Raw genomic sequence first — 23,452 nt, 5'->3', positions numbered from 1 at the left:
TTTATGCGTCGGTATATTTACATTGACCAATCATAAGCATAGAAGTACAGACTCTTGAAGGATGACGAGATTGATAGGGCTGCTCTTGCTACACAGACCAAATTGTGTTAGCATGAGTTATTTCATAGAGTAACAGCAATCCATGATTGAGCCCTAAATTTTCTTCCTCTAACTATTTTTGTAGTGTTAAACCAGGAGCTATGAAGTAAGTTCTTGATCATAGTAAATAAGCGGCACCACCTTGTAATAAGAGTACAAGTCGTGCATGAACAAATAGCAGCACTACCATTACTGGTATCCCTGATTGTATACAGTTAAGACGTCGTATCTAGGTAAAACAGAAGTAGCAATATTTTACCTATTTTAAACAGACTCTAAAGATTACAAATAATATCTGAAATAGAACGTAATGCTCATTCAAAAATCAATCATATTTCCACCCAAATTATCTTGGAAAAATCTGTGCGTAACTGTGAAACAATTCACATTACAATGAAGAAGTCCACTGGAATGACAACCTTTTTCGGCGTTAAAATATTCTTAAAAACGGAGCACCTAAGGCCGTTGGTTTTTTCCTCCTCCGCTGTTGTTGTTGTTGTTGTTGTTGTAGTAGACGTAGTAGTAGTAGTAGTAGTAGTAGTAGTAGTAGTACTAGTACTAGTAGTAGTAGTAGTAGTAGTAGTAGTAGTTAGTAGTAGTAGTAGTAGTAGTAGTAGTAGTAGTAGTAGTAGTAGTAGCAGCAGCAGTGTGTAGCCATCTATAGTTTGAGATGCTCAATTGATGGCGTTGTGTGTATACGTCCTCAGGAAAAATATAACTAGATGGCGTTAGTGGTTTTCAGAGCATATCTACAGAGTGAATAATGATGAGTGGGGCTTCCGCACGTGTGTTCGTTAGTGCTACCGTCCATCCGTCTTTCCGTCCGTCCATTCGTCCGCGTGCTATGCCGTGCGTCCGTCCATCTGTCTCTCCATCCGCGAGTCCATTCGTTCATGCGATCGTCTATTCATGCGTCCGTTCATCCGTACTTCCATTCAAGCTTCCATGCGGCCATGATTCGGTCCGTGCGTCTGTCTATACGTGCTTCCGTCCATCCATCTCTGCGTCGGTCCGTTCGTTCGTGCTTCCATCTGTGCGTCCGCACTTCTACCCTTCCTCCCAAGCGTTCATTTCTGTACGTCCGTCTGGGCGCATGCACGGTTATCCCGATGCAGGCATGGATGAACGCACAGGATGGACACACAGACGAACGTACGCTTCGCCCCACGCATCATCATTCAATCTGTAGAGATGTTGCGTTTTTTTTGGGGTGAGGGGGAGGCGGCATCACTACCTCCTACTGTTACTCGTGATATTATGATATTATGTGCTGATAATACTTATGTACTATCAGCGTCCAATCAAACCCGAACAGCAGCAAGACTTCACGATGCTTTAGTGCAGGCTATCCACTCATCACTACGAACAGGCCGCATATTTGCGGAAAGCTGCCGAACAGGGTGCGCGTGCCTGTCAATCGTGATAACTAAACGGCACGCACTACACTATCGCACAGGCTTGCCGCTGTTCAGGTTTCATTTGGCGCTGATAGTACAAGATGTGAATGCCTTCCACTGAATACTTTTTGTCTGCTCAATAATAGTATCTGTGATATTACAACTCCCGATATGTTACGTCCACTTATTAATATTATCTGCGGTATTACCACTCCAAGCACGTGAGTACAAAAAGTGACATCACATTTTTGACACTGCATTTTCGGGCAGGCCATGCATGTTAGAAACAGCACAGAGGGGCTTATGGTGGCACCCAGAGAGCCTCCGTTGACAAAGTGATTGTGGTCTTTCTAGTGCAAATGCTCAGGAAGTTCTTGTTGCTTTAAGTATGTCGCCATTTAGAACGCCAGCGTGTTGTGCATCTACTGCCCGATGTAGCAAGCTGACGTAGCACTCGTTATTAGAGTTAAACAAAGCTTGCAGCGTTTTAAATAACTGAAAATTACTAAAAAAGGTTTAAAACAATATAAACTGCAGAAATAGCCAATAACCGAATGGCATTATAACTTATTATTGCGGAAAAGACTTTGGTTTGCCAGCGCCTCCCGCGAGACTGGTTGTAGACATCGAAAATTATGAGTTCGCTTTAAACAAAATTTACAAGATGAAGAAATTCTACCTCACAAAAAAGACGATGGAGCATACACTGACTGCTGACGCATGTTTTGTAGCGAAGCCGTTGATATTTAGGTTCACTAATAATTATGCCTCAAAAGCCAATTTTGTGAACTTTTCAAGTGTATATATCTTAATAAACATTTCGTTGCATAGACTGAAAATATTTTTAGCCGTTAATATATCAAATGCTAAAATACCGAAAGAAATTGCATGACTGAAAACTGCCTTCACTTTAAAAAAATGTTTATTAGAGTGTTTTCTCGCATCTTTGATAACCCTGTTTAAGGCAGAAAAGAAATTTATTCTTGCTATACTAGTGATAACAAGTGAAAAAAAAAACTCAGAAGAGAATGCTTAAGAACGCCATTTGTTAGTATACTTAGTCTGAAGGTAAAATGCAAATCATTTATTCCCCTTTACTTTTTATTTTCTCAAGAATATTCCAAAAATTTTTTGATGGAGGCAAAAATGCTATAGGCTGGTGGGCTCAGATTTGGGTGCACATTAAAGAGCACCACGTGGGTAAAATTTCCCGAGCCCTCCCCTAACAAACTGTATTTTATAATCATATGGGGGGTTCGGGACGTTAAACACCACATATCAATAAAAATCAAAGTGTTGTCCCGTGCCCGCAATTGTTTTTTGTACAAATATACTTTGTTTAATGTCCCTCTTGCACAATCAACTTCCATCTCGGTCTTTTTCAGTGGAATCACTGGTGGTCGAATTTTGGGCTTGGACGTTTTACTTGGAATGGCCCAGATATAAGGCTTTCTCATGCTTAAGTGTGCGTCAAGTGAGTGATTACTACATTGAAGGTGAGCTATCGCCTTGTTTGAAGATAATGAAAAACCTATGTTTGAGACAAGTGTCTCCGTTTTCATCTGCGAAGAACAATAGCTTGTCGGGCAGCTTATCTAAGGAGGAGGAGGGAGAGATGTGGCTATAGGTGAATGGCGTGTGTACCATAATGTAAAGCTACTGGTTAACTTCGTGCAGTTCACCGCTCAACAACTCTACTACAAGGCTCAAAAAAGCGCATAACAATTTTTACGAACACTCTTCACCAATACTTACTTCAGAGCCTGCGCGACGCCAGCGACCATCGACTCGTACATGAGTGGGTAGTGCAATATGACGTAGCTGGGCTTTCCGTCAGCGTCGGCTCTGTCCCTCACGAGTTCGGAAATCATCTGCAGTAAATAGAAGAACAAAAATGATCGCTGCCTCAAACAACCACCAAGAGATGCGAGTAAATGATGCGTTTAGAGCACCACTCATACAACTTCTTAGTGGCTCGCTTCTAGTCGATGACGAGTCATTGTGTGCCATGTCCGTGGTATCGGTAATATTGATCCACAGTGATCGCTGGATATAAACACATGCGATTATTAGGTGCTGTTGCATCAGTGGCAGAGTCATTTCCGCTACGGGTATTGACTGATTTTTATGAAGATTTTGAACAAGTATTGCGATTCATTTGAAGCCTAATAAAATATGGTTAAACTTTGTTCTTTACGACGCATACCGTACTTTATGTTGGCAGCGCGTGCACAGAATAGCCTCATCGTAGTTTGGAAACAGCCTCTGCGCACAGTTGCACAGCGTTGGTGGAAACTTGCAGCTCATTAACCCACAATATATTAAAACTTTTGCTTTGGGATCATCAAACAATTACGGCACCAGACAGCTGTGTTGTTCAGCCAGATTAATCCATGTGTCTACAGCTAGTTTCAGAGTATTACCACTGATTTCCTCATTTTGGAAGTGGAACCTGCACATTTATTAGCTGACACTCAATGCAAACAACTTAAAGAACTTTGCACGTGACCAGCGCACACTACGTCATCGTGCATCTTTTTATCGCCGTCCGCAACTATACTCCCGAAGCCTTCTGATGTGATCCCTAAATTTCTACATATTTGGATAGCATACGAGTGAATCCTTGCCGTCCCAAACATGCCGACAGGCTGCACATATACATTCGGTTGCTATCCTTCATGTAGAATAAATTCCAAAATGCTACGTAACAATAAGAGTACACAAGGTAATTGTTGCACTCGGTACGTAAAACTTCTTTTTGTGTGGTTTTTGCTTGAATAATACCATCACTCATGAGTAATGGCGGTCGGGTTCAGTCGTTTTCACTTTGTTGTTGGGGCCTTCGCCATATGTAAAAAACGTCATTATTTGAACACTAGCAGCATTAGTTCAGTTCTCAGCACTGCTTTTGTACAAGAGCTGCATAACAGAGTCATCCAACCTCAAGCTGCTAAGGACGTTTGTCCGATATCCGTGTCACTCTAATGGTCTTCCAATGCACGCTCAACTCATTCGCAATAGTGATTTGAACGACTACTTCTCTGATTTGGTCATGATCAGTCGCAATATTTGTGTGCCAATTCTCATGTAACATCTCAGCTGGACACTTAACACACGTGTAAGGGAAATATAAAAAAGACGTATTCTCTAAATGTTAACCCATCGGGGGGCACGCTCCATGTGGATAGTTTTGGTGCGTTACTCAGAAACGCAAAGCTTTCATTACGCCCATTTTGAATCGTTGATCTCACCTCGTAATTAGGCAATCTCAATAAAATCTATGTAATACGATCCACTTATAACTTGTTTTATTATCCGTTTGCTTGATAAAGCTATTCCTGGTATCGCCATAGGCTACGAATTCACCGTAACTTTTGTTTGATATTCTGCCTCTCTGTGATGAAAAAAATAGCTATCAAGGCTGAGAAAAACTAAAGTATACACGTGACCTAACATGTGATCAGCATTATGGTGGGAATGCATACGCATGATCTAGTTAAAGCACCAACTCGGGTGTATCCGAAGTTTTGGCTGCCGCGTTAGGAAACTATGAAATCGTTTGCCTAATTCACTACCGGAGCCAGCCGCAAACACTCCATTCTAAGTGGATGACCAAAATACAATTCTAGAAAAATTCAAATGCGGCGCCAACCTTAAGACCCCTTGCTGACTGCGTGACGTATTCGAGAGGCTTGTCACTCGCTTGCATTACTGGCGTGTTGACTTGCCCGTAGTGGTGAATCCGCTTGGACCACATGTCATCTAATATTGTCTTGGTTGTCGGATTAGCAACAAGTTCACTCATGAGGTTCTGGTTCCTGCAGAAACTGCAAAATCATCGGGTGTGAGACTATCATGGTCATTTTTATGTCGGATCGAAATGTGCTGTATCTGTACCTTGACAAGTTCTACAAACTGTCGGAAACAATATGAGAAAAAGGAGCGGCTCAGGCTGCTCGTATAATCCGCACATTTACTTCACTAACACCCTATCTCATCCACCACTTCGCTCATCTTCAATAGCGTATCCAGAGAGGAGGTTAGAACGCCCACCCCTTCTCTGACCGAACGTTTTCTTTACTTCAGCTTGTCAACATTCTATGTACACATAAAACTTCACGCCAGAACACATATAAACAAAAACTTGACGGCAGATTCACGAGGTGAATAATGATGGGATTGGGCGAAGCTCTTGGAAGTAATACCGTGCAATTTTCTTCCGTGATTTCGCCTGGCAATATGCGCGCTTCCTCGCCGCTTGCCATTGTCGAACATTTTCAAGATCTGCTTCGCGACGTTGACGTGCTGCCTCAGCCTCTCGTTGCCGTACGGAAGGATATTGCCGACGCTGACGTGCCGCTACAGCTTCTTGTTCACGTACGGCGGAATGTAGCCGACGCTGCCTTGCTGTTGTGGATTCTTGTTCCCGTACAGCAGGATATTGGCGGCGACGTCACGCAGCTTCCTGGCGCGCTTCTGCCTCGCGTGCTATTACTTCAAGGTCCTGTCTGCGAGCGCGCGCCGCCACTGCTTTGCGCGCCCGCCTTTTGGCATCCCTATCCATACGAGCACACACCGACGGCAACGAGCATCGGCAACTACAAATCTGTATCAATATGGTTTAGATTATAAAACAATTGTTTTAGAAAACACCTGGAGTCTTTCGTTAGGCAGCTGGCGTCTTCTTTTTGTTTTGCTTTAGAAACATCTGGCGTCTTTGCGTTTTGCTTTTAGAAAACATCTAGCGTCTTTCGTTTGTTGATTTCATCAATCAACGGCGTTTTGAACAAATTTTTTTATTGTTTGATCACGCACAGAAGAAATCTCCCAAGGCATTACCTCGGAAGTAAACAGTGGCTGTTACCGGGAATGAGAGACAGCAGAAGTCGGCTTTAAACACTTGTACTTCTACTAACGTTTCCTACTGGAACATGCCAATGACTGCGAATGGGGAATGAGGGACAGAAGAATTCGGCTTTTAGTTAACGTGCCCGCAGTGGATTTTTTTATTGTTCAACAACGCACAAGAGAATTCTCCCACCCATCACCACCTTGGAGGTCAAAGCGTAAGACTGGTTACACACTACGACTATGATTACGAGGAACGAACGGGTGCTGCTATAGGGAGCTTCGCCCCTAATTTGTATTTCTCCAGTCCTCAACAGCACGTTTACCTACACCCCTGCTCCTCTTTCTCTCTTTGCCATCTCTGTCATTCAATCTCCGTTGTGTTCTGCATCCACTTTCATTCATCATTTTGTTTGACAAACGCTTCTTGCGTTACGTCGACTACGAGGACTGGAGACTAACATACACGCACATAAGAACTGTATTCCGAAAAAAAAAATTGAGTCAGCTTCGCACTTGGAGTGCATGATCTCAAGGAAGTGTGAGACTGGGCGGCCAGCTTTGTTTCTTTTTCTTATTCTTCACTCATTACTTTTTTCATTGCGCAGGAAAACGTTCACTGCAGGGGTCGACGACAGCTCCACTGACATATTTCTCTCCCGAATATGCCGTTGTACAATATATACCAGGAGACCACAAAGTAAAAGCGACAAAAATACGTTTAGTCGCCGGGTGGCGAAGCTATGACATTTCGCTTACGAGCGTACGGCGCCATACAAGTAGGCCACAAAGCGTACGTCTTACTTTCGTGTTATGCAGATTTGTGGACCCCGGGAGCAGTCACGCTTTTTTGCCTTTACTTATTTCTGTGTTCTCAATCTCTGTATTCCTATCTCTTTTTCTCTCAGTCTCTCCTGTTTATTTTATATGGCGATGTTCTTTTCCTTTTTAACATTTCCATTTTTCAGGGCAGTGGTTGCTCTCTCACCTCTTTGCCTTCTCACCATCAATTTCTTCCTAAATATCCTTGGTATAATATACTATATTAAATGGTAAGTGACTTTCCTTTGCGTGTCTCGACAGCCGAGTGGTTCAAATGCTTGAGTACGTGTTCTCGAATCTTGCTACGTAAGGTATTTTTTTCCTTAGGTAAGAACTTTCTCTTTTTTAGAAATTTATTTATTTACTATTTAAGAAACTGTTAAGACCTTCACTAAGAGGGTATTACATAAAGGGGTGGAGTAAAAGAATTATTACAAAGAACACTCAGCACGCATAAAAAATTTGCAAACAAAAACATATGCACAATGAAAAAAACAACGTAATAACCCAACGCCTGTTGGAAATATACAAAAAGGAATAACTAAAAACGCAACGAAAGATAACAAATTTGCATAATGATAGACCACAAAAAAGAAAATGAAAGGAGTTATTGAGAACAAAGAGCACGAAACCTTAACCTTTGATATAATTTCCTAAAGGCTCAATAAACTTCGAAATGTCCTGTTCCAGTGTGGTAGTTCGAGGCAGCTGGCTTCATTCAATGATGTTTTATTTTGATGAACGAGTAACCGAATGATGAGGTACGGCGTGTGATGCGTCTGACCTTCAGAGGGTGATCGCGGCGGGAAAAGAATGCTAAGAGGACTGAAAAATTGTCATAACGCATTGAAAAATGCTAAGTTTTATGAAAAAGAGAGAAGCGAAAAAGGCTAACAAGACCAGCACAAGCTTATAAGGCAGTGACGCTAGTGAAACGAGATTGGTCAGAAATGATTCTACAGGGATAATATGTTATCGATGATGTATGCTTGATCCGTGTCCCATGTTGCTGAAGCGCACTCAATCGTCCTTTCTCACTCTCACGCACCGCAGTTGTTGAAACCCACGGCGCACACATATTGGCGCTCGTGTTATGGAACCAAAGCAGAAGTGAACGGGGAGGACGACGAACATAGCTCGTGCTGGTTTATGATAATGATGATGGTTTCTTTTTAACGCACTTCAATGTACAGCTGGGGTAAGCAGCTCCGTTGTTGCGATTGTTGGCAGCACAACGCTCCCTCCACCTTCTTTATTTTTGTGTAGCTCAATTTGCACTTCCTTTGCTTACTGATGTGATATTTTGAGCTGGAAGAAGTATTGAAAACGTCTTAAGTGCTAAACAGAACGCCAGCACGTGAGCTCTTTGTGTGGCAGTGCTGTCATACTTTCCTCACGCGTACTTACTTGTGGTCTACGCCAATGCCGTATGCCGTTAAACGGTGACCACTGGCAATGTTCAAGAAGGTCTTGAAGTCAGCGTTGTATGGAGGACTGAGGGTAGTGCCTCCGGCCACGAAGAGGGAGTCGAAAGTGATAAGGTCACAAACGCCATCCAATGGGTATATGAAAGTTTTAGAGAAGTCAATTGTACCAAGGGTGCACAGCAGTGAGCCAGCCAGCAGAGATTTTCCTGCGAGCGATATAAACAAAACAGACGAAATATAATAGCTTTTTATGGAATTGAAACGATCCCGTAAACCTCTTCAATCCTGTTTGATCGCGCTCTAAGCTAGCACCGATATATTGAATACGTTCATTCATTATGTAAATGAGGATGGATTCAGGGGCCTCCACTATCATATTTCGGCATCGTATATGATATCATCACCATGTCAGGTTGCTTGCCATAAAGCAGACTAAACTATCTACAGCATAGTCGTCTTTGCACAGCCGTGTATATCAAGGGGTGGGAAAAGAAAATGAGGTTGAGGAAAAGAAAAAAACAGGATGATTAGGGCACGAGAAAAAGAATACACTGTCATCGACAAATACAGCATATTCCTATTGATCTATGGTGACTCATCGTGTACTATGACCTTATGCTGCCACTAAGCGTCAAGCAGTCAGAACAATGTATAGGGAAGCGATGTAGAATTGAAGTGAGGGAAAGAGCAGTGGCATGAGGGCCAGGCAAACAGGAGGCAGGAAAGCATAGCATAGTTTCGCTTGGCTTAACGGAAGCAAAATCATGCACAGCATAGCCGTGTAAAACATGGTATAGTATATTAGAGCAAAGGAAAAAAAACAGCACCGCCATCTGTGTAATCATCAAGACAAAACAACCTTGTTTTGAGTACTTCCTTGATAGGTCCACTAATGAATGTCAATGAATCTTTACTGTTGCGTGTGATGACGTCGCAGTTACGGCACGTTACTTTATGCAATTCTGACCCACACGTTTTGACGATCTGTGGCGTTATGGTGATTTCATCACGAAAGGATTTCTGTCTTCATGAGATATAATGACACCGCTGACTGGGTACGACGGTATATTTTCGCATTTTATGACGCATATATTGCTTCAACCTTAACACCCAAAAAGCGTAAATCAGCCTATAATGTATGTCATGTCGTGCGCTAAACAAACAAATAACGACAGATAGATCAGTCTTACCAGGGAAAAAGACAAAATGAATTAGTTGAATTCAATGCCTCACCGCAGATGAATAGTAACGTACTCCACATCATCAGCCTAACGACGCCAACTGCAGAGCAAAGGCCTTTCCTATGATCTGGTAACCAATTCAGTCTTTTGCTTTCTGCTGTCACGTTACACCTGGGAACTTTTTATACTTGAACTTTATTCCCACCTAATTTTCTGTCTCGCCTTCTTGCGTTGGCCTTCTCTTGAACTCCAGCCAGTCACCATGAATACGTGTTACATGCCCGGCCCATTCTTCTTGGCATCAACTGCAATATCCTTCACACCGTTTGTTCCCTGGCCCATTCTGATCTCTTCTTGTCTCTTGAGATTACACCTATCATTTTACTTTTCATCGCATGAAGCGTCGTCCTCAGTTGAAGCAGAACCCTCTTAGTAAATCTCCAGGTTTGTGCTCCGTAGGAAGAAATCGCCAAGTGCCAGCAAGGTGCAGCTGTTATATACCTTCCGCCTGAGGTTTAGTGGGAGATCGTCTTTCATGCTTTCAAAATACTTGCCAAATGAGATCCTCTCTATTTTTATTCTTCTTGTTGTTGCTCCGTGGTTACTACAGCGCCTCTGCACCTATCGAAAAGCGCTGTTTTCGGTCGAGACTGTTGCACATTACTTTATTTTTATTGCATATTATTACTGATAACTACTCTTCTGCTTTTCTTTCCTAGTTCAGTAATCATGAGCTGCAATTCAACCCCTGAGTTACGTTACTCGTCAAGGCGATGTCATCAGCGAATCGCAGTTAACCAAGATACTTTCCATTGACTCTAATCTTTAACTCTCCCCAACCTAGTGCTCTGAAAGTCTTCTGAAAACATGAGAAAATAGCATTAGAGAGGTTGTGTCTTCCTGACTTACACCTTTCTTTGTTGGGATTCTGTCGTTTTTTCATGAAGAACTATGGTGGCTTTGGATCCACTGTACATTTGTTCAAGTATATTTACTTAGCGCTCGTTGATGCCCTGATTTCTTATTGCCTGCATTACTGGTGGTGTCTCTACTGAGTCAAACACCTTCTCGTAATCTATCAAAGCTATGTATAGGGATTGGTTGTATTTCGCGCATTCCTGTATCACCTGATTGATAATATCAATATGGTATCTTGTGGAGTGGTCTGTGCGAAACCCTGCTTGGTCCTTTGGTTTATAGAACTCTTAAATGGCCTAAATTCTTTTAACTATCATTTTTGTAAATAGTTTGCAGAGAATGGACAAAAAGCTGATTGGCCTGTACTTTTTCAAGCCCTTGACGTCTCCATTCATGTGGGTCAATATGATGTTGGCGTTATTCCAAAATTATGGTTCCCTTGCCGTCAAGAGACACTCCGTATGTAAGGTAGCCAGCTTTCCTAACAGATTTTCTCCTCCACCTTTCAGCAGGTACGCTGTTACGTTATTCTCGCCAGCAGCTTCGCCTCTTAGGATACTTTTAAATGTGTTCATTACATCCCTTTCGTAAGTGATAAGATGTCTAGTTTCTCTGGGCTAATATTGCTTCTTGCAACATCGTCCTGACTGTTTAGTCTTTTCTGCAAATCTTTAGAACTCCTCCGCCGCCCCGTATATCCTGTCATTGTTTGTTATGACGTTGCCTCCTTTGCCCTCTAATGTATATATCCGATTTCTGCCTATGCACAAGCACGCGTTCACAGCTTTTAAGCTTCTGCCACTTCTTACAGCCTGCTCAATTCTCCTCATGTTATGCCTTTTGGTGTAGGACGCGTTAGGCCTTTTCATTACCTTCCAAAGGTCCAGTAGCTCTATTTTGTCACTTGTGTTTGAGGCTTTCTTGCTTTGTCACCTCCTAATGACATTTTTGTCTGCTGAGATACTTTTCCAGTGTCCTGTCTAATGACATTACCTCCGACTTCCATTGCAAACTCTTTGATGATTATAGTAAGAACATTGTTCATTGTGTGAACGCTCACGTAGTGGCTCAAATCGTTTAGTGGCTCAAATCAACCTCGTTTAGTGGCTCAAATCTATTCTGAAGCAAAACTGAATATCTGTACTTTCCATCTCCCCGCAAGCTCAACAATTGGCTTCTTTCGTATCAGTTTATGCCTTTATTTTTCAAATTTCGGTGAATATGAGCTCTTGCTATTCTATGGTCACTCAACAGATTTTGCCATACATATACAACATGTAGAATGCGCGGGTGTGCATACAGAATGAAGCCTATTTCATTTTTGTTTCGCCTTTAGGCCTTCGCCACGTCCACTTACACTTAGCCTGCTTTTTGAAGATGGTATTCTAGATCTGTAAATTAATACGCTCTGTGAATATTACTAATAACTCCTGTCTGACATTTTTACAGCCGATGCCATATTTCCGCACTGCATTGTTTCTGGTCTAATTCTTGCCTACCTTGGCCTTAAATTCGCCCATAAGATTAGTTTACTGTGTCTTAAGTTCATTAATGACTGACTCTACGCTTTCAATGATGCGATCGTATGAACGTAGTGTTGTATTTGCATCATGACTACACGTATGCGCGTATGCCTGTACCACATTCATAATGCACCTTTTGTAAAACCTAATATTATTGTCATCCTTTCACTGACGCTATAGTATTTCTCAATGCTGCGAGCAATATTGTTGTGTATAAGAAACCCCACCTCTAGTTGTTTACTGTCAACTAATTAACGGTAGATTAGGACGCGTCCGTTCTTCAGCACTTCATAAGCCTCACGTGTCCTCATAACTTCGCTGAGCCCCATTACATCCCGATTCACATCCTCTAATTTTTCGAACAACACATCTAGACTAGCTTCACAAGAAAAAGCTCTAGCGTTGAACGTATCCAAGTTCAGATTCAAATTGTGGCCTGTCCGGACCCGGAGATTCTTTCGCACCCTCCGCGGCGTTGCAGGTCTGACCACCACCTTGGACAGTTTCTTCTCAACCGCTGAAAACTGAGGGCAGAGGGTTAATTGGTACCATAAGGGTGGTAGTGGCCAGGTACGGCACTAGAGTGGCCATTCCTGCTCTGTTGAGATAGTTCAATGCCAGCTGGTGGTCACCGGTGTGGCTGCACGCCAAACCTCTTTGTTATTGTAACGCTTAGTTTATCACGCGTTTTAAGTAAATATACAATTGGCAATGGTGAGGCATTCGAACCAAATTGTGTCAATGCATGCTAGGGTGCTGCACTATCTCTAAGTAGGGGTTCTGATGCATTTTCATAGCACTGTAGAATACCACCTGACAGCCTAGCAGCTCTGAGCTTACAAAACTCGTAGTTAGCCTGGCGTTTTCTGAACTGTCTGAAAGTCCAAATTTCTATTCTAGAAACTTCTGACCTCGAGAGCTTAGGCCGGCTTAGGTTACCCACCTTCCCACGTGTTCATTTTCTTTTCACTTTTTCCTGTCTTGCTCATTTGTGACATTGTTGGCTTCAATATGTCCGTGCTGTCGGAGTATTGGTAATTTCCAGTGATAGCACTACTACTTTAACTTTCACTGTGAACTGACGAGTTGCGCGCACTAATCGATAGGAGCGCCAACTAATAGATAGGAGCGCCAACTAATGGGCTGCTTTTATCTGAATATTACTCTGAGCATGTACGTAATGGACGGTTAGTGAGCGTGAAAAGTGAACTCAAAATGTATCTAACTGCTAAAGAGTAGACTGACGATGCCTTCGAGGCTCTCTCGTGTTTTGTTGGCGTTTTGGAGCAGTAATTGAATCTCTGGTGAATAAATTTAATAGTAGACCGTAGTCCTCAGTCAGGCTTCAGGTATGTGTACTAGTATTTGCATTTATGGCTAGCCTGCTTACGTAGATTAGTGGATTCAATGATAAGGAGAAAGCTCTTTCTAGTTCTAGAGAGCGGCAAAATCCAAAGAAGTTCGGACGAACGTCATGACGTAATTGTATCACTCACCGAATAGCGTTCGCTTGATATAATAGACCCCGACAACTCACGGCACCACGCAAATATACAACAAAAAGGCTATAAGACACGATCAGCTACTACTAGAAATCAGTACTAGAGACCACCAAAGGTCCCGTATATGCAAGTTGCACAAAGAGCCAGACCACACGCGTTTAGTAAGAGCACAAAAATTGCACAATCACACACGCTAAATAACTATTTGATGCCTATTGGTAATGTTACTGAAAATAACCTATCAAACTTATAGCTTATTTTAGCAAGATGAGTGCAAAGCAACGCTCCTTTGGTGTGGTGAATACTTGCTTTCGCAAGAACATAATTTATTTGCGGATATTTTCTTGTACTTTTGCCCGCTGAAATGCCACACTGCTACGCCCGAGGTCGCGCGTTCGATTCCAGACCACAGCAGGCACACAATGTGCTTGAAAATAAATACACCACTGTGATTGGTTTCAAGAGAGTCATTCAATGCTTCTTACTTTATTGAAACTACCCCGTCAAGTTATTGATGAGCTTCCTCCATTTCTCGAAATTACCGCATCGTGGCACCGCTTCTCCACAGAAGCGACAGTCCGCACCGTCCATGTACTAAAATGTTTGCGCCGAGGGAGACAAGCCGCTCAATAGGGTGCGTTCATTGGTGTCTTTAATTGGTGGAATTGGACAGAGTGAAGAATTCTGCGCTAGGGCACTGCACTTTGGCGGAGTGCAATCGAAAGCAATCCACCATGCACAAGACCACACCCGCTAACCAGCTAGCCCAACAAGTTTTAACACGCGCTCCCTCTGGAGCAGTTCGTTGACTCAGAAAGCAACGCGATGCGTGCGTTTCCTTGCTTGCGTGCATGCTGAGCAGAGTCACGCTACTCTATCTAAAGTTGACGGACGTGATCAGCGACCACTGTTGCGCGATGGCCACTCCGTAATTGGAATGACTCTGAAATCATTCAACATTTTGCAACCTCGGAACGGAATGCCAATGAATGACGACAACACTTGAAGGAGTAGAATGGGAATAAAGACTAGCGCCCTTTGCACGGAATTCAATAAGAATAGAATGCTGTCTTTTGCCAAAACTAGGGCACGCTTTTGTCCACGTGCCATTTTTTCAAACTTCGGACATTAGTAGGTCCGAGCCTCGAATTTAACAAGAAAGGAGTATTCCTAAAATAGCTTGGTGACTTACATACACAGTAAATTTTATAATAAGCAATGTTCCGACTACAAATCGTACCTTATAAATAACTGTGTTGCTACGAAACTTCACTTTATTAAACACTATAAAAATTTTACACCCATGAAGGTGTTTTGTTTAACACCCTTTTAGGGTGTTACGGAACACCCAAACAATAGGGTGTTTAAAAACACCCTGAAATAGTAGCGCGTGAAAAAACGTTACACCCTACTTTAATAGGTGTTTATAAACACCCCTGAACAATGGGTGTTGGTTGAAGCTACACCTATGCGAGTGGGGTGTAACACTAATAACCCCCTTGAAACAATAGCAGTTATATGGATAAGCATACTTGATCAAATGAAGCGCGATTAATGAGACAACAGAGGCAGAAACACAGAAGGTAGCGCTTAGTCTTGTGTGTTGAGGAGAGCCGTTCATGGCACTTCATTCCATCAAATATGCATCACCAACTAGCCCAAGCCTCAACTGTTTTCAGGGAGAAGCATAAATGAACCTTTTCTACGGCTGACAGGGAAGAAGGAAGATACTGGTGTCACCAAATGCACTTATACCAGCATGCATGCAGCTGATAAAAATGTTGCCAATGGCTTGAATGACGTGCATAAGACCAGTGTATATATGTGTGGGTAGACTGGTCCAAAAACGACAAAGTAGGACGCTGAAGGCACGCACGCACACACACACACACACACACACACACACACACACACACACACACACACACACACACACACACACACACAAACACACACTCAGTAGTGCAAGCAGTAACCTGTAGCGTAAGGTTCAACCGAACATAACGCTGAAGCAAAAAACAATTAAGCCCATATGTTAACATCTGCCTTTATTATAGAAAACCTGCAATTCTGACAAACAGGACTTTGATGGCTTCTGCAAAATTTTTAAATATCTCACGTGACCAAGTTTTTTCATTCTATATACTAGAAATTCATTGTTTTCAATAGAATAAATCTCCACAACTTTCAAAAACAATTGCGCTAGTCGGGCAAACGACTGAGAGGTAAGGCGTTAATTGAAACCTACACAATAAAAAAAACGCGTAAAAAGGGTAAGCGAGTTTCTGGAGTCACATTTACAACCTATTATATCTAGCAGTGTAAATTACGACATTAAAAAAGGAGAACACTCGAGAAGGTGGTGTAATTGGGGCTGTATAATTGTAATGTCAGTGTTGGTACACTTCTACTTGCAAAACCACTCGCCACTGCTGCTTGCACAAACATCTTCAGCTGCTGAGATGACTGGTGGCTTCGAGAGAAGTGGGGCGAAGCTGTTCTTTCTGTACAGGAAATGCAATCCCGGAAACCTAAAATAAATACACAAGGAACAGTGACCGAAATTTCACAAAGTGTGCAACATACAGTATGCACCCTGCATAACTAACTGCTTTCTTATCTGTGTGTATAAATTGAGTGCATAGCAAGCATATTCAGTAAAAACGGGCTCCACTGCAGTGAGAAATGCTAGAAAAGGTATGCTGAGCATTAAACGCCATAAAAAGCGCGATGTGGCAGAATCATTACACCTTTTGTGTCGTAGATATGAACCTTACTTTACCCTTTCAGCTTGCTCGCGCAGGCAAATAAAAAGGTGCTGTTCCAAGTTTATAATGGTGCATTAGCTGCATGCATCGACAAATCTAAGTGAATCTCAAGTTCCATGCTTAAGTATGTATTAACAAAGCTGTATGTGTATTTCTGCAGATCTACCATGGTACTTATTCGATTAGTTTTTTGAAAGGAATACATTACGACGTGCAACAAAATATACATATTTTATCTTTGTCGCACAAAAGCAGAATGCCACTGAGCTTACATGACGGTATTCGCATTGAGAAGGTATTCAGTGCAGGTAACTTGTAGAATTAAGTACTGTACAGTTACGTATTAAAATGCGAATGATACTAGTGTTCTTGAACTGGCTCACATTGACACGATTATATAATGGAAGAATTGGCTATTGGGTCATTCACGTCAGACGTCCCAGCCATTTTGGCGACCATCTCAAGTGTATTAAAAAAATTGCGCTTATTTTACTGCAATAAAAAAGGCAACTGCTATATTTCGCAAATAATTTTTTGGTCACGTGGCTGCCTCCCGAACTTCCCGGAATCTCGTATGGATGTTTGTGAAAAAAATAATTTCATACCTACCTCTTCTCTCGTGCCAAATTGGGTCTACAAGTTAAGTAAATGGCTTGCGTAAAGTGTATGAAGCTCATTTATAGTATTACCATTTTTTGACCACATATGCCTTAAATAATTTAGCCGAAATATGTTATATCTGCATTTTTCTATATCAATAATGCACTTTGAATGAATATCTGAGGAGTGAATACTTAATCCACATAAGGTATATTTGGAGGAAAAATGTTTTTGACCTCTCAAGCTGTCAAACTTCAAGAAAAAATTGCTAATTTCACAAAATAGTTGTTTTGTCTATAATGAGACGCAACTTGCACAATGTGGTGGTTGAATTAAAATAGACTTTGAATTTAAATCGAAAGCAAATAAACAGTTCTTTTCATGTGCCAAATTTTGTCTTGGCAATTTATGTTTTGAGAAAAAGATCACAGCACATACACGGAGTGAATGATGATGAATGGGGCGTAGCGTTCGTCCGTCCAGATGCACAAACAGATAGACAGTCTGAAACTAGTATGGACGGACAGAAAGACGGATGGACTCACGGACAGACCGACACACGAAAGCATGGACGGATGGATGCACAGATGAACAGACGAAAGCACAAATGTACGGACGAACGATTCAGCCCAAGAATCATCATTTTGTCCGTGTATATGCTGTGAAAACCACTAACGATATCTATTGTGCAACTCATAAAGTTGCTACATAATACTAGTACGACTACAGAGGAGGGAACAACCCATGGCCTCAAGAGCTTTGCCCCTAAATGACTTTTGAATTTCCAAGTTCCTCATTTGCCATTTGGTCATACGGCAGCCGACGCCTCGAAGTTTCCCATTGCCGTTGATGGGAGCATTCAAAAATTATTTTATTCCTTGAAATGAAATTGTAATGATTAAACTTGTCACATACAAAGAACTGTTTATTTGCTTTCAATTTAGGTAAAAGGTGTTTTTTAATCGGACCACCACATGGTCGAATTGCGTCTCAATACGGACGAAAATGACAATTCTGTGAAATGAGTGATCTTTTTTGTAGAGGTTAACAGCTTAAGATGTCTAAAATAATTTTTCATTAAAATATCTTTCATGTGAAGTAAGTAGTCACAGCTGAGATATTCATACAAAGTGGTGCAGTATCGCGATGAGAAAATGCGAACATAACACATTTTCGTTAAATTCTTGCAGACGTATGTGACCGAAAATTTGTATTAATATTATTGATTTTCAAACACCTTTCAAACACATAAGCCCCTTCACTTAAAAAAAACCAAACGTGGTATAAAAAAAAAGGAGTGGTACTTGTAAATTATTTTTTTCACGAACAACACTTAAACAACCTTCTGCAAAGGTTAAAAGGCAACCACATGACCAAACACTTTTTTCTATCCGAAATATTTAAGCATTTCACTGTTTTCAGTGCATTAAATCAGCACGATTTTTTTTTCAAACACATTTGCCTTAGCCGCCAAATTGGCGGGGAAAATTGGAATAAAATAAACCTGTTACTTTCACTCAATGTCCATTGCATACTGCAAAAGTAGGGCCATTTGTTTCAATCATGCCGGCTGGCTGAGAAAGCATAACTCCTTCCCGATGCAGCGTAGGCTGTTCATTGGCTGTGCGTGTTGTGTTCCCAGATACATATGCTGCCCAGTCTAACATTTTGGCTGCAAGACATGCTTAGATACCGTACAGTATGTATAACATTAAAGTGTTTTTTGTGCAACAAAAAAACTGGTAATACGTTCCACATAGCAAAAATACCTTTAACATCTGACGTACTTAGCGAAGTTAAACGCCAAAGCGAGGCGATGGCAATAAAACTTTGCATAACAAGAATATTTTGAAAGTTACACATGATGGAAACAATCTGAATAAATTGTGATCGAACTTTAGCAGTTATGTTCGATCAAGCACGGTTCATGTAGGCGATTCGTCTGCACACACAGACGAAAGGTCTTTTCAAACAAAAGTGGAGCTTCAGTGCTCGATTTGGTACACAGGCACGGCTGTCGGCAGTGTCACGCTACGTTGCGTGTGAACTAAAATACTGGTGTCGACGAATTTTACGAAATTGAATGTATCAGGAAGTAGGCAAACTTCGCGAGGCACACCTAACGGAAGCAATATGCTGTGTTGTCACCCGATGCATATGCTGTGTTGTCACCCGAGTTATCACAGTAGTGTTACCGCACAAAACGAAAAAGAATCGAAAAGAACCACATGTACACCACGCCCTTGTTTTCCGTTCTCGGTGTCTTTGTGCAATAAGAAAAAAAAGAGAGTAAATAACTACCAAAATGCCCAAACATATGCGTCTTAGATGCGGTTAATGCTTAGAGCTAACAGGTGCCGTCCCCACGCATGCATTATTAGTAAACTAAAATTGATGTGCATCAAGAGCGGGCCCCTTTAAAAACGGCTGCCAACAAAGGCCACCGCAAAAATCTGGTAAATTTCTTCGCTGAACCTCAGCGGCACACGCACACTCTGCTTTGTACTCCAAACAATCTAAACAAACAAACAAAAAACTTGCCCACAATCACACTTCGCTGTCAACCCCGTGAAACAGTTCGGACAAATATTCTCGCAAAGTAAACAAATGCTGATTTGTCATCAACTAGTTGAAAACAAAGTTGTTTGAAGGCGTTATTCTCGTGCTTACGCAGTTAAAGCGCTGAACGGAATAATGTGAGAGCGGTACTCACTATTTAACTTCGAGTGCTCCACAATATGAATCCACAGGTCCAGTCTTCAGGACGGAGCACCTTCGCGGCCATATACAGCACTGACAGAACACACAGGTCGAGCTCAGAGCGCAGGCACATTTCAAACTAAACACCGACTAATAAACTCTGCCAATCGAGAAGCCACGTGCACCACACACACACGGGAGGGTTTTTTGCCAGCGCACGCAGTGACATGTAAGACGATGTCAGTCCCTTTCCCGCGCTCTGCGTCCGAGCGCGCTGAAATACCGGGCAGCCAAGGTTGTCTGGGCGACGAGACTTCATGGCGTCGCTGCGCTCTCAGACCGACTAGATGCGGTTTAACGCTAGCTCTGGCCCTCTACTGATAGTGCGGGCGCTGCTTTTTTTGTCTTTTTTGCGGCAGTGATCTGCTGCGTTATACTCGTTCTTTAACAGTGCATCTGAATCGCAGTGAACATTGTGTCGGTGCAGTGCGGCCAGCTCGAGATACTAGTCAGAACGCACATTTGTAAAATTTAGGAGCAATATTTAGCGTACCTTCACTGACCTAATGTAGTGAATACTGGTAAAAAAGCTGAGCTGATGTTTTTTGCTTAGCTCTATGGGTCTTTAGTGACTGCACATTCAGGGTCATGCAAGCGATGTTTTATCAGCACTATCATTTCAGTAGAGACATTGCAACATTGCATGCATCGGCCGTCATACTGTTCGAAGAGAACATGTTGCCATGTGCGTACTGGTAGGAAGACGAAGACGACAGCGCATACGCGCATCTGCACGCTTTTATGCAGCAAGCAATAACAAGAAAGAATAGGAACGCTCTGGCGTGCAGTAAATAAAAAATACTGACCTGCTACTACTTTCTCAACCTGTTAATTACTGCTTCTGTCTTCACGTTGCGACAATACATTTGTACTTAGCTTGCAGTCCTTGGAACAAGACCACGGCTGAAAATATTTCATCAATGTTGTTTTCTCACTACCTACATAGTCAAGGCTTTGACCTAAGCACGTCTGCTGGGGGAGTTACATAAATTAAAAGATAGGGATCCACAAAAAAGCGGACAGAGAGAGAACTAGAAAATACGCTTTGGGCCCCCTGAGAAGAGCTTTGATCGCAATTTAGTCAACAAGGCTCCCGTCATTGTAAGCAAGGCTGCGTCAAGGTCACAAAAATGTCCTTATTCTGCATTTTTCTTTATGGTCGGCGTCCTCTTCCTAATTCTCATGACGCACTTTTGAGGGCACATGAAGAGGAACATTCACTACAGTAAATAAATAAAACGTGCCTGCTAAAAATACATAACGTCAATGTTCGTTTTTAAGAGACATGGTGGCCTGCTGACGTGGTGCTTACGGCTAAAGAACTGTTCTGTAGTTGTTTGTTTGGTTGGTTTCGCAGGTGGCGGACGTTTTATCTCCAGCTTTAAAAGCTTCGGTCTTATAGGGGACAGGGGGATGAGGGGGGGAGTTTTCTATGCATGGCTACACCAATGTGTGCAACATTACCTTGTTCAGGCAAATCAGTGCACTTTGTGAGTGTTGGCTTGTCACGCAAATGATAAAGATGAAAGAAACAGGTACAGGAGAATTGGCCCTTACTCTATTGAACAAGTGGCGCTCCTATTGTATCTTCCATCTTATAGTAGTTAGCGAGCTTTATCGATCAAAACATCGTTTTGGTCACATTACTTCTTGCTTCAATTCACTACTAGACTTGCGAACAGCTAGTAGTAGGAGCCTTGCTGGTATCAAGATGGTTAATGTAAACTAACATTATAAGCAAAACAGCCCGAAAATATCGTGCACTTGTAGCCTTGTAGGCACGTGTGCACAGATTTGGGGGCACGTTAATGAACCCCAGGTGGTCGAAATTTCCGGCGCCCTCCACTACAGCGTCTCTCATAAGCATATGGTGGTTTTGGGAAGTTAAACCCCACATACCAATCAATCATTTGTAGCCCTGTTCATAACACCCCACATATAATGGTGAAAAAGGGGTGATTTGAGGGTTTTTTATTCACGAACACCTTAAATTTTGGTGGGCTTGGTAGCTGTGCGAACGTGCAGCCTAATCTGTTTGCCTTCATCATGCAGGTACTCACCATGCCTTCAAAGTTGTTCCTGCTGTTTCTCATGCCTGGCTTCATCGGACCGTCAACAATTCCCGCCCCATTCCACAGCGGCATTTCAAACTTGAATCCCGCTAATATCGCACCAGATAGAGCAATAGCGCCGCCACTGCAAACCTTGAGCCTCGTTCACACGTGGACTACCCCATCAAGACAGACATCATCTGCAGCCACGACTACAAAGCAACCGCCCCTGTCCGCGCCGCAATGTGGGCTTGGTAGCTGTTCGAACGCGCAGTCTAATCCGTTTGCCTTCATCATGCAGGTCAGGGACAGAAGTGCTTTTCTTGCCAAGAAATCGAGTAAATATTTTTAGTTCAGCTGCCGAGCCCACGGTGCTGTGTTGTGATTATTGTTGAGTGTGCGCAGGTCATACGCTCTTTTTTTGCTTTTGGCGGGAAATGTCGAAAGTAACCCTGGGCCTCCCACTAGTGAAAACTTGCTTACTGAATTGCAGAAGCTATCCGCTGGACAGAATAAGCTCATTTCCGACATGCAGGAAATTGAAAACCAACTAAAAACGACGGACGTAACGCTAACAGATTTGTGCAAACGCATCACTGACCTTGAAAAACATTGCACTGCCCTTTCATCCATGCGCACAGAGCAAGTTGACCTAAAGACACTCACAAACGAAATGACTCACAAGATCTCTAATCTCGAATCCCGTGTAGATGACAGTAAGATTCGTTCGAGACGTAGCAATCTTATATTTTATGGCATTCCGGATGCTACTAAAACTGAAACGTATTCGGACTCGGAAGAAATAATCGTCCGTCACTGCTGTGACACACTCCAACTAACAATTCCTCCCTCAGAAATTGAGCGTGCGCACCGCCTCAGGCGCTTCTCAGAAAACCGCATTCGACCCATAATATTAAAGTTTAAATCATCCAAGACAAAAGAACTTATCCTTTCCAACGGCCGCAAATTCAAGAACACAGGCTTCAGCGTGGGCGAGGAATTCTCCCCTGCCGTACGTCATGCGCGCAAACATCTAATTGCTTTTGCAAGAACTAAGTCAACAGCTTTCACGGTGCGCATCAAAACCCTTTTTCTTGGAACTAAACGCTACATCTTTGACGAGACATCGCAGTCTGTGAAAGAATTGAAATAGCAATCATCCCGTCCTCGACCAAGGCCAACCTCCCCCCAAATTTTCGCCAAATCAGCTTTTTCGTTTTCCGTGACCTTCACTAATATTAAAAGTATCATTTCAAAGCGCTAACATATTTCGAATCTGGCTTTGTCGTCCAACAGCGACTTTCTTAAATCAACCGAAACATGGTTAAATGACAGCGTCTCTGATGAAGAGGTCTTGGCCGATTTGCCTAATTTTCAGCTATTTCGAAAGGATCGAAAAGATAAGAAGGGAGGGGGAGTTATTATTGCCATAATCCAAAAAATGACCTGCTCGTTAGTTAATCTGTCGTCTGACCTTGAAATTATTAGGATTCTTTGTTCTGCTAAGCTCCAGTCAGTATTACTTGGCGTCTGCTACAGGCCCCCGAATAGCTGTC

The 23,452-nt window shown here is 42.4% G+C and overlaps 1 protein-coding gene and 1 long non-coding RNA gene across 2 annotated transcripts in view; one reads left to right on the top strand and one right to left on the bottom strand.

Annotated features, from left to right (window-relative positions):
• The window catches only part of LOC142796281 (uncharacterized), a 75,269-nt gene extending 52,834 nt beyond the window's left edge, over window positions 1–22,435 (top strand). The window contains exon 2 of the long non-coding RNA XR_012893701.1: window positions 21,898–22,435. This is a non-coding gene — a long non-coding RNA (uncharacterized LOC142796281). The remainder of the gene's footprint in view (window positions 1–21,897) is intronic.
• LOC119169464 (uncharacterized) overlaps window positions 1–23,452 on the bottom strand; it is a 96,538-nt gene that overhangs the window by 27,471 nt on the left and 45,615 nt on the right. Inside the window, exons 6-8 of the mRNA XM_037420526.2 lie at window positions 8,574–8,799; window positions 5,149–5,323; window positions 3,252–3,367 (exon numbers count right to left, since the gene is read on the bottom strand). Coding sequence (XP_037276423.2) covers window positions 3,252–3,367; window positions 5,149–5,323; window positions 8,574–8,799 — 517 coding nt within the window. The remainder of the gene's footprint in view (window positions 1–3,251; window positions 3,368–5,148; window positions 5,324–8,573; window positions 8,800–23,452) is intronic.

The sequence above is a fragment of the Rhipicephalus microplus genome, chromosome 2, assembly GCF_043290135.1.
Source record: "Rhipicephalus microplus isolate Deutch F79 chromosome 2, USDA_Rmic, whole genome shotgun sequence".
Classification (NCBI taxonomy): Eukaryota; Metazoa; Arthropoda; class Arachnida; order Ixodida; family Ixodidae; genus Rhipicephalus; species Rhipicephalus microplus.
Note: the sequence above shows the minus strand (reverse complement) of the source record. Positions and strands in the feature narration are given on the sequence as shown.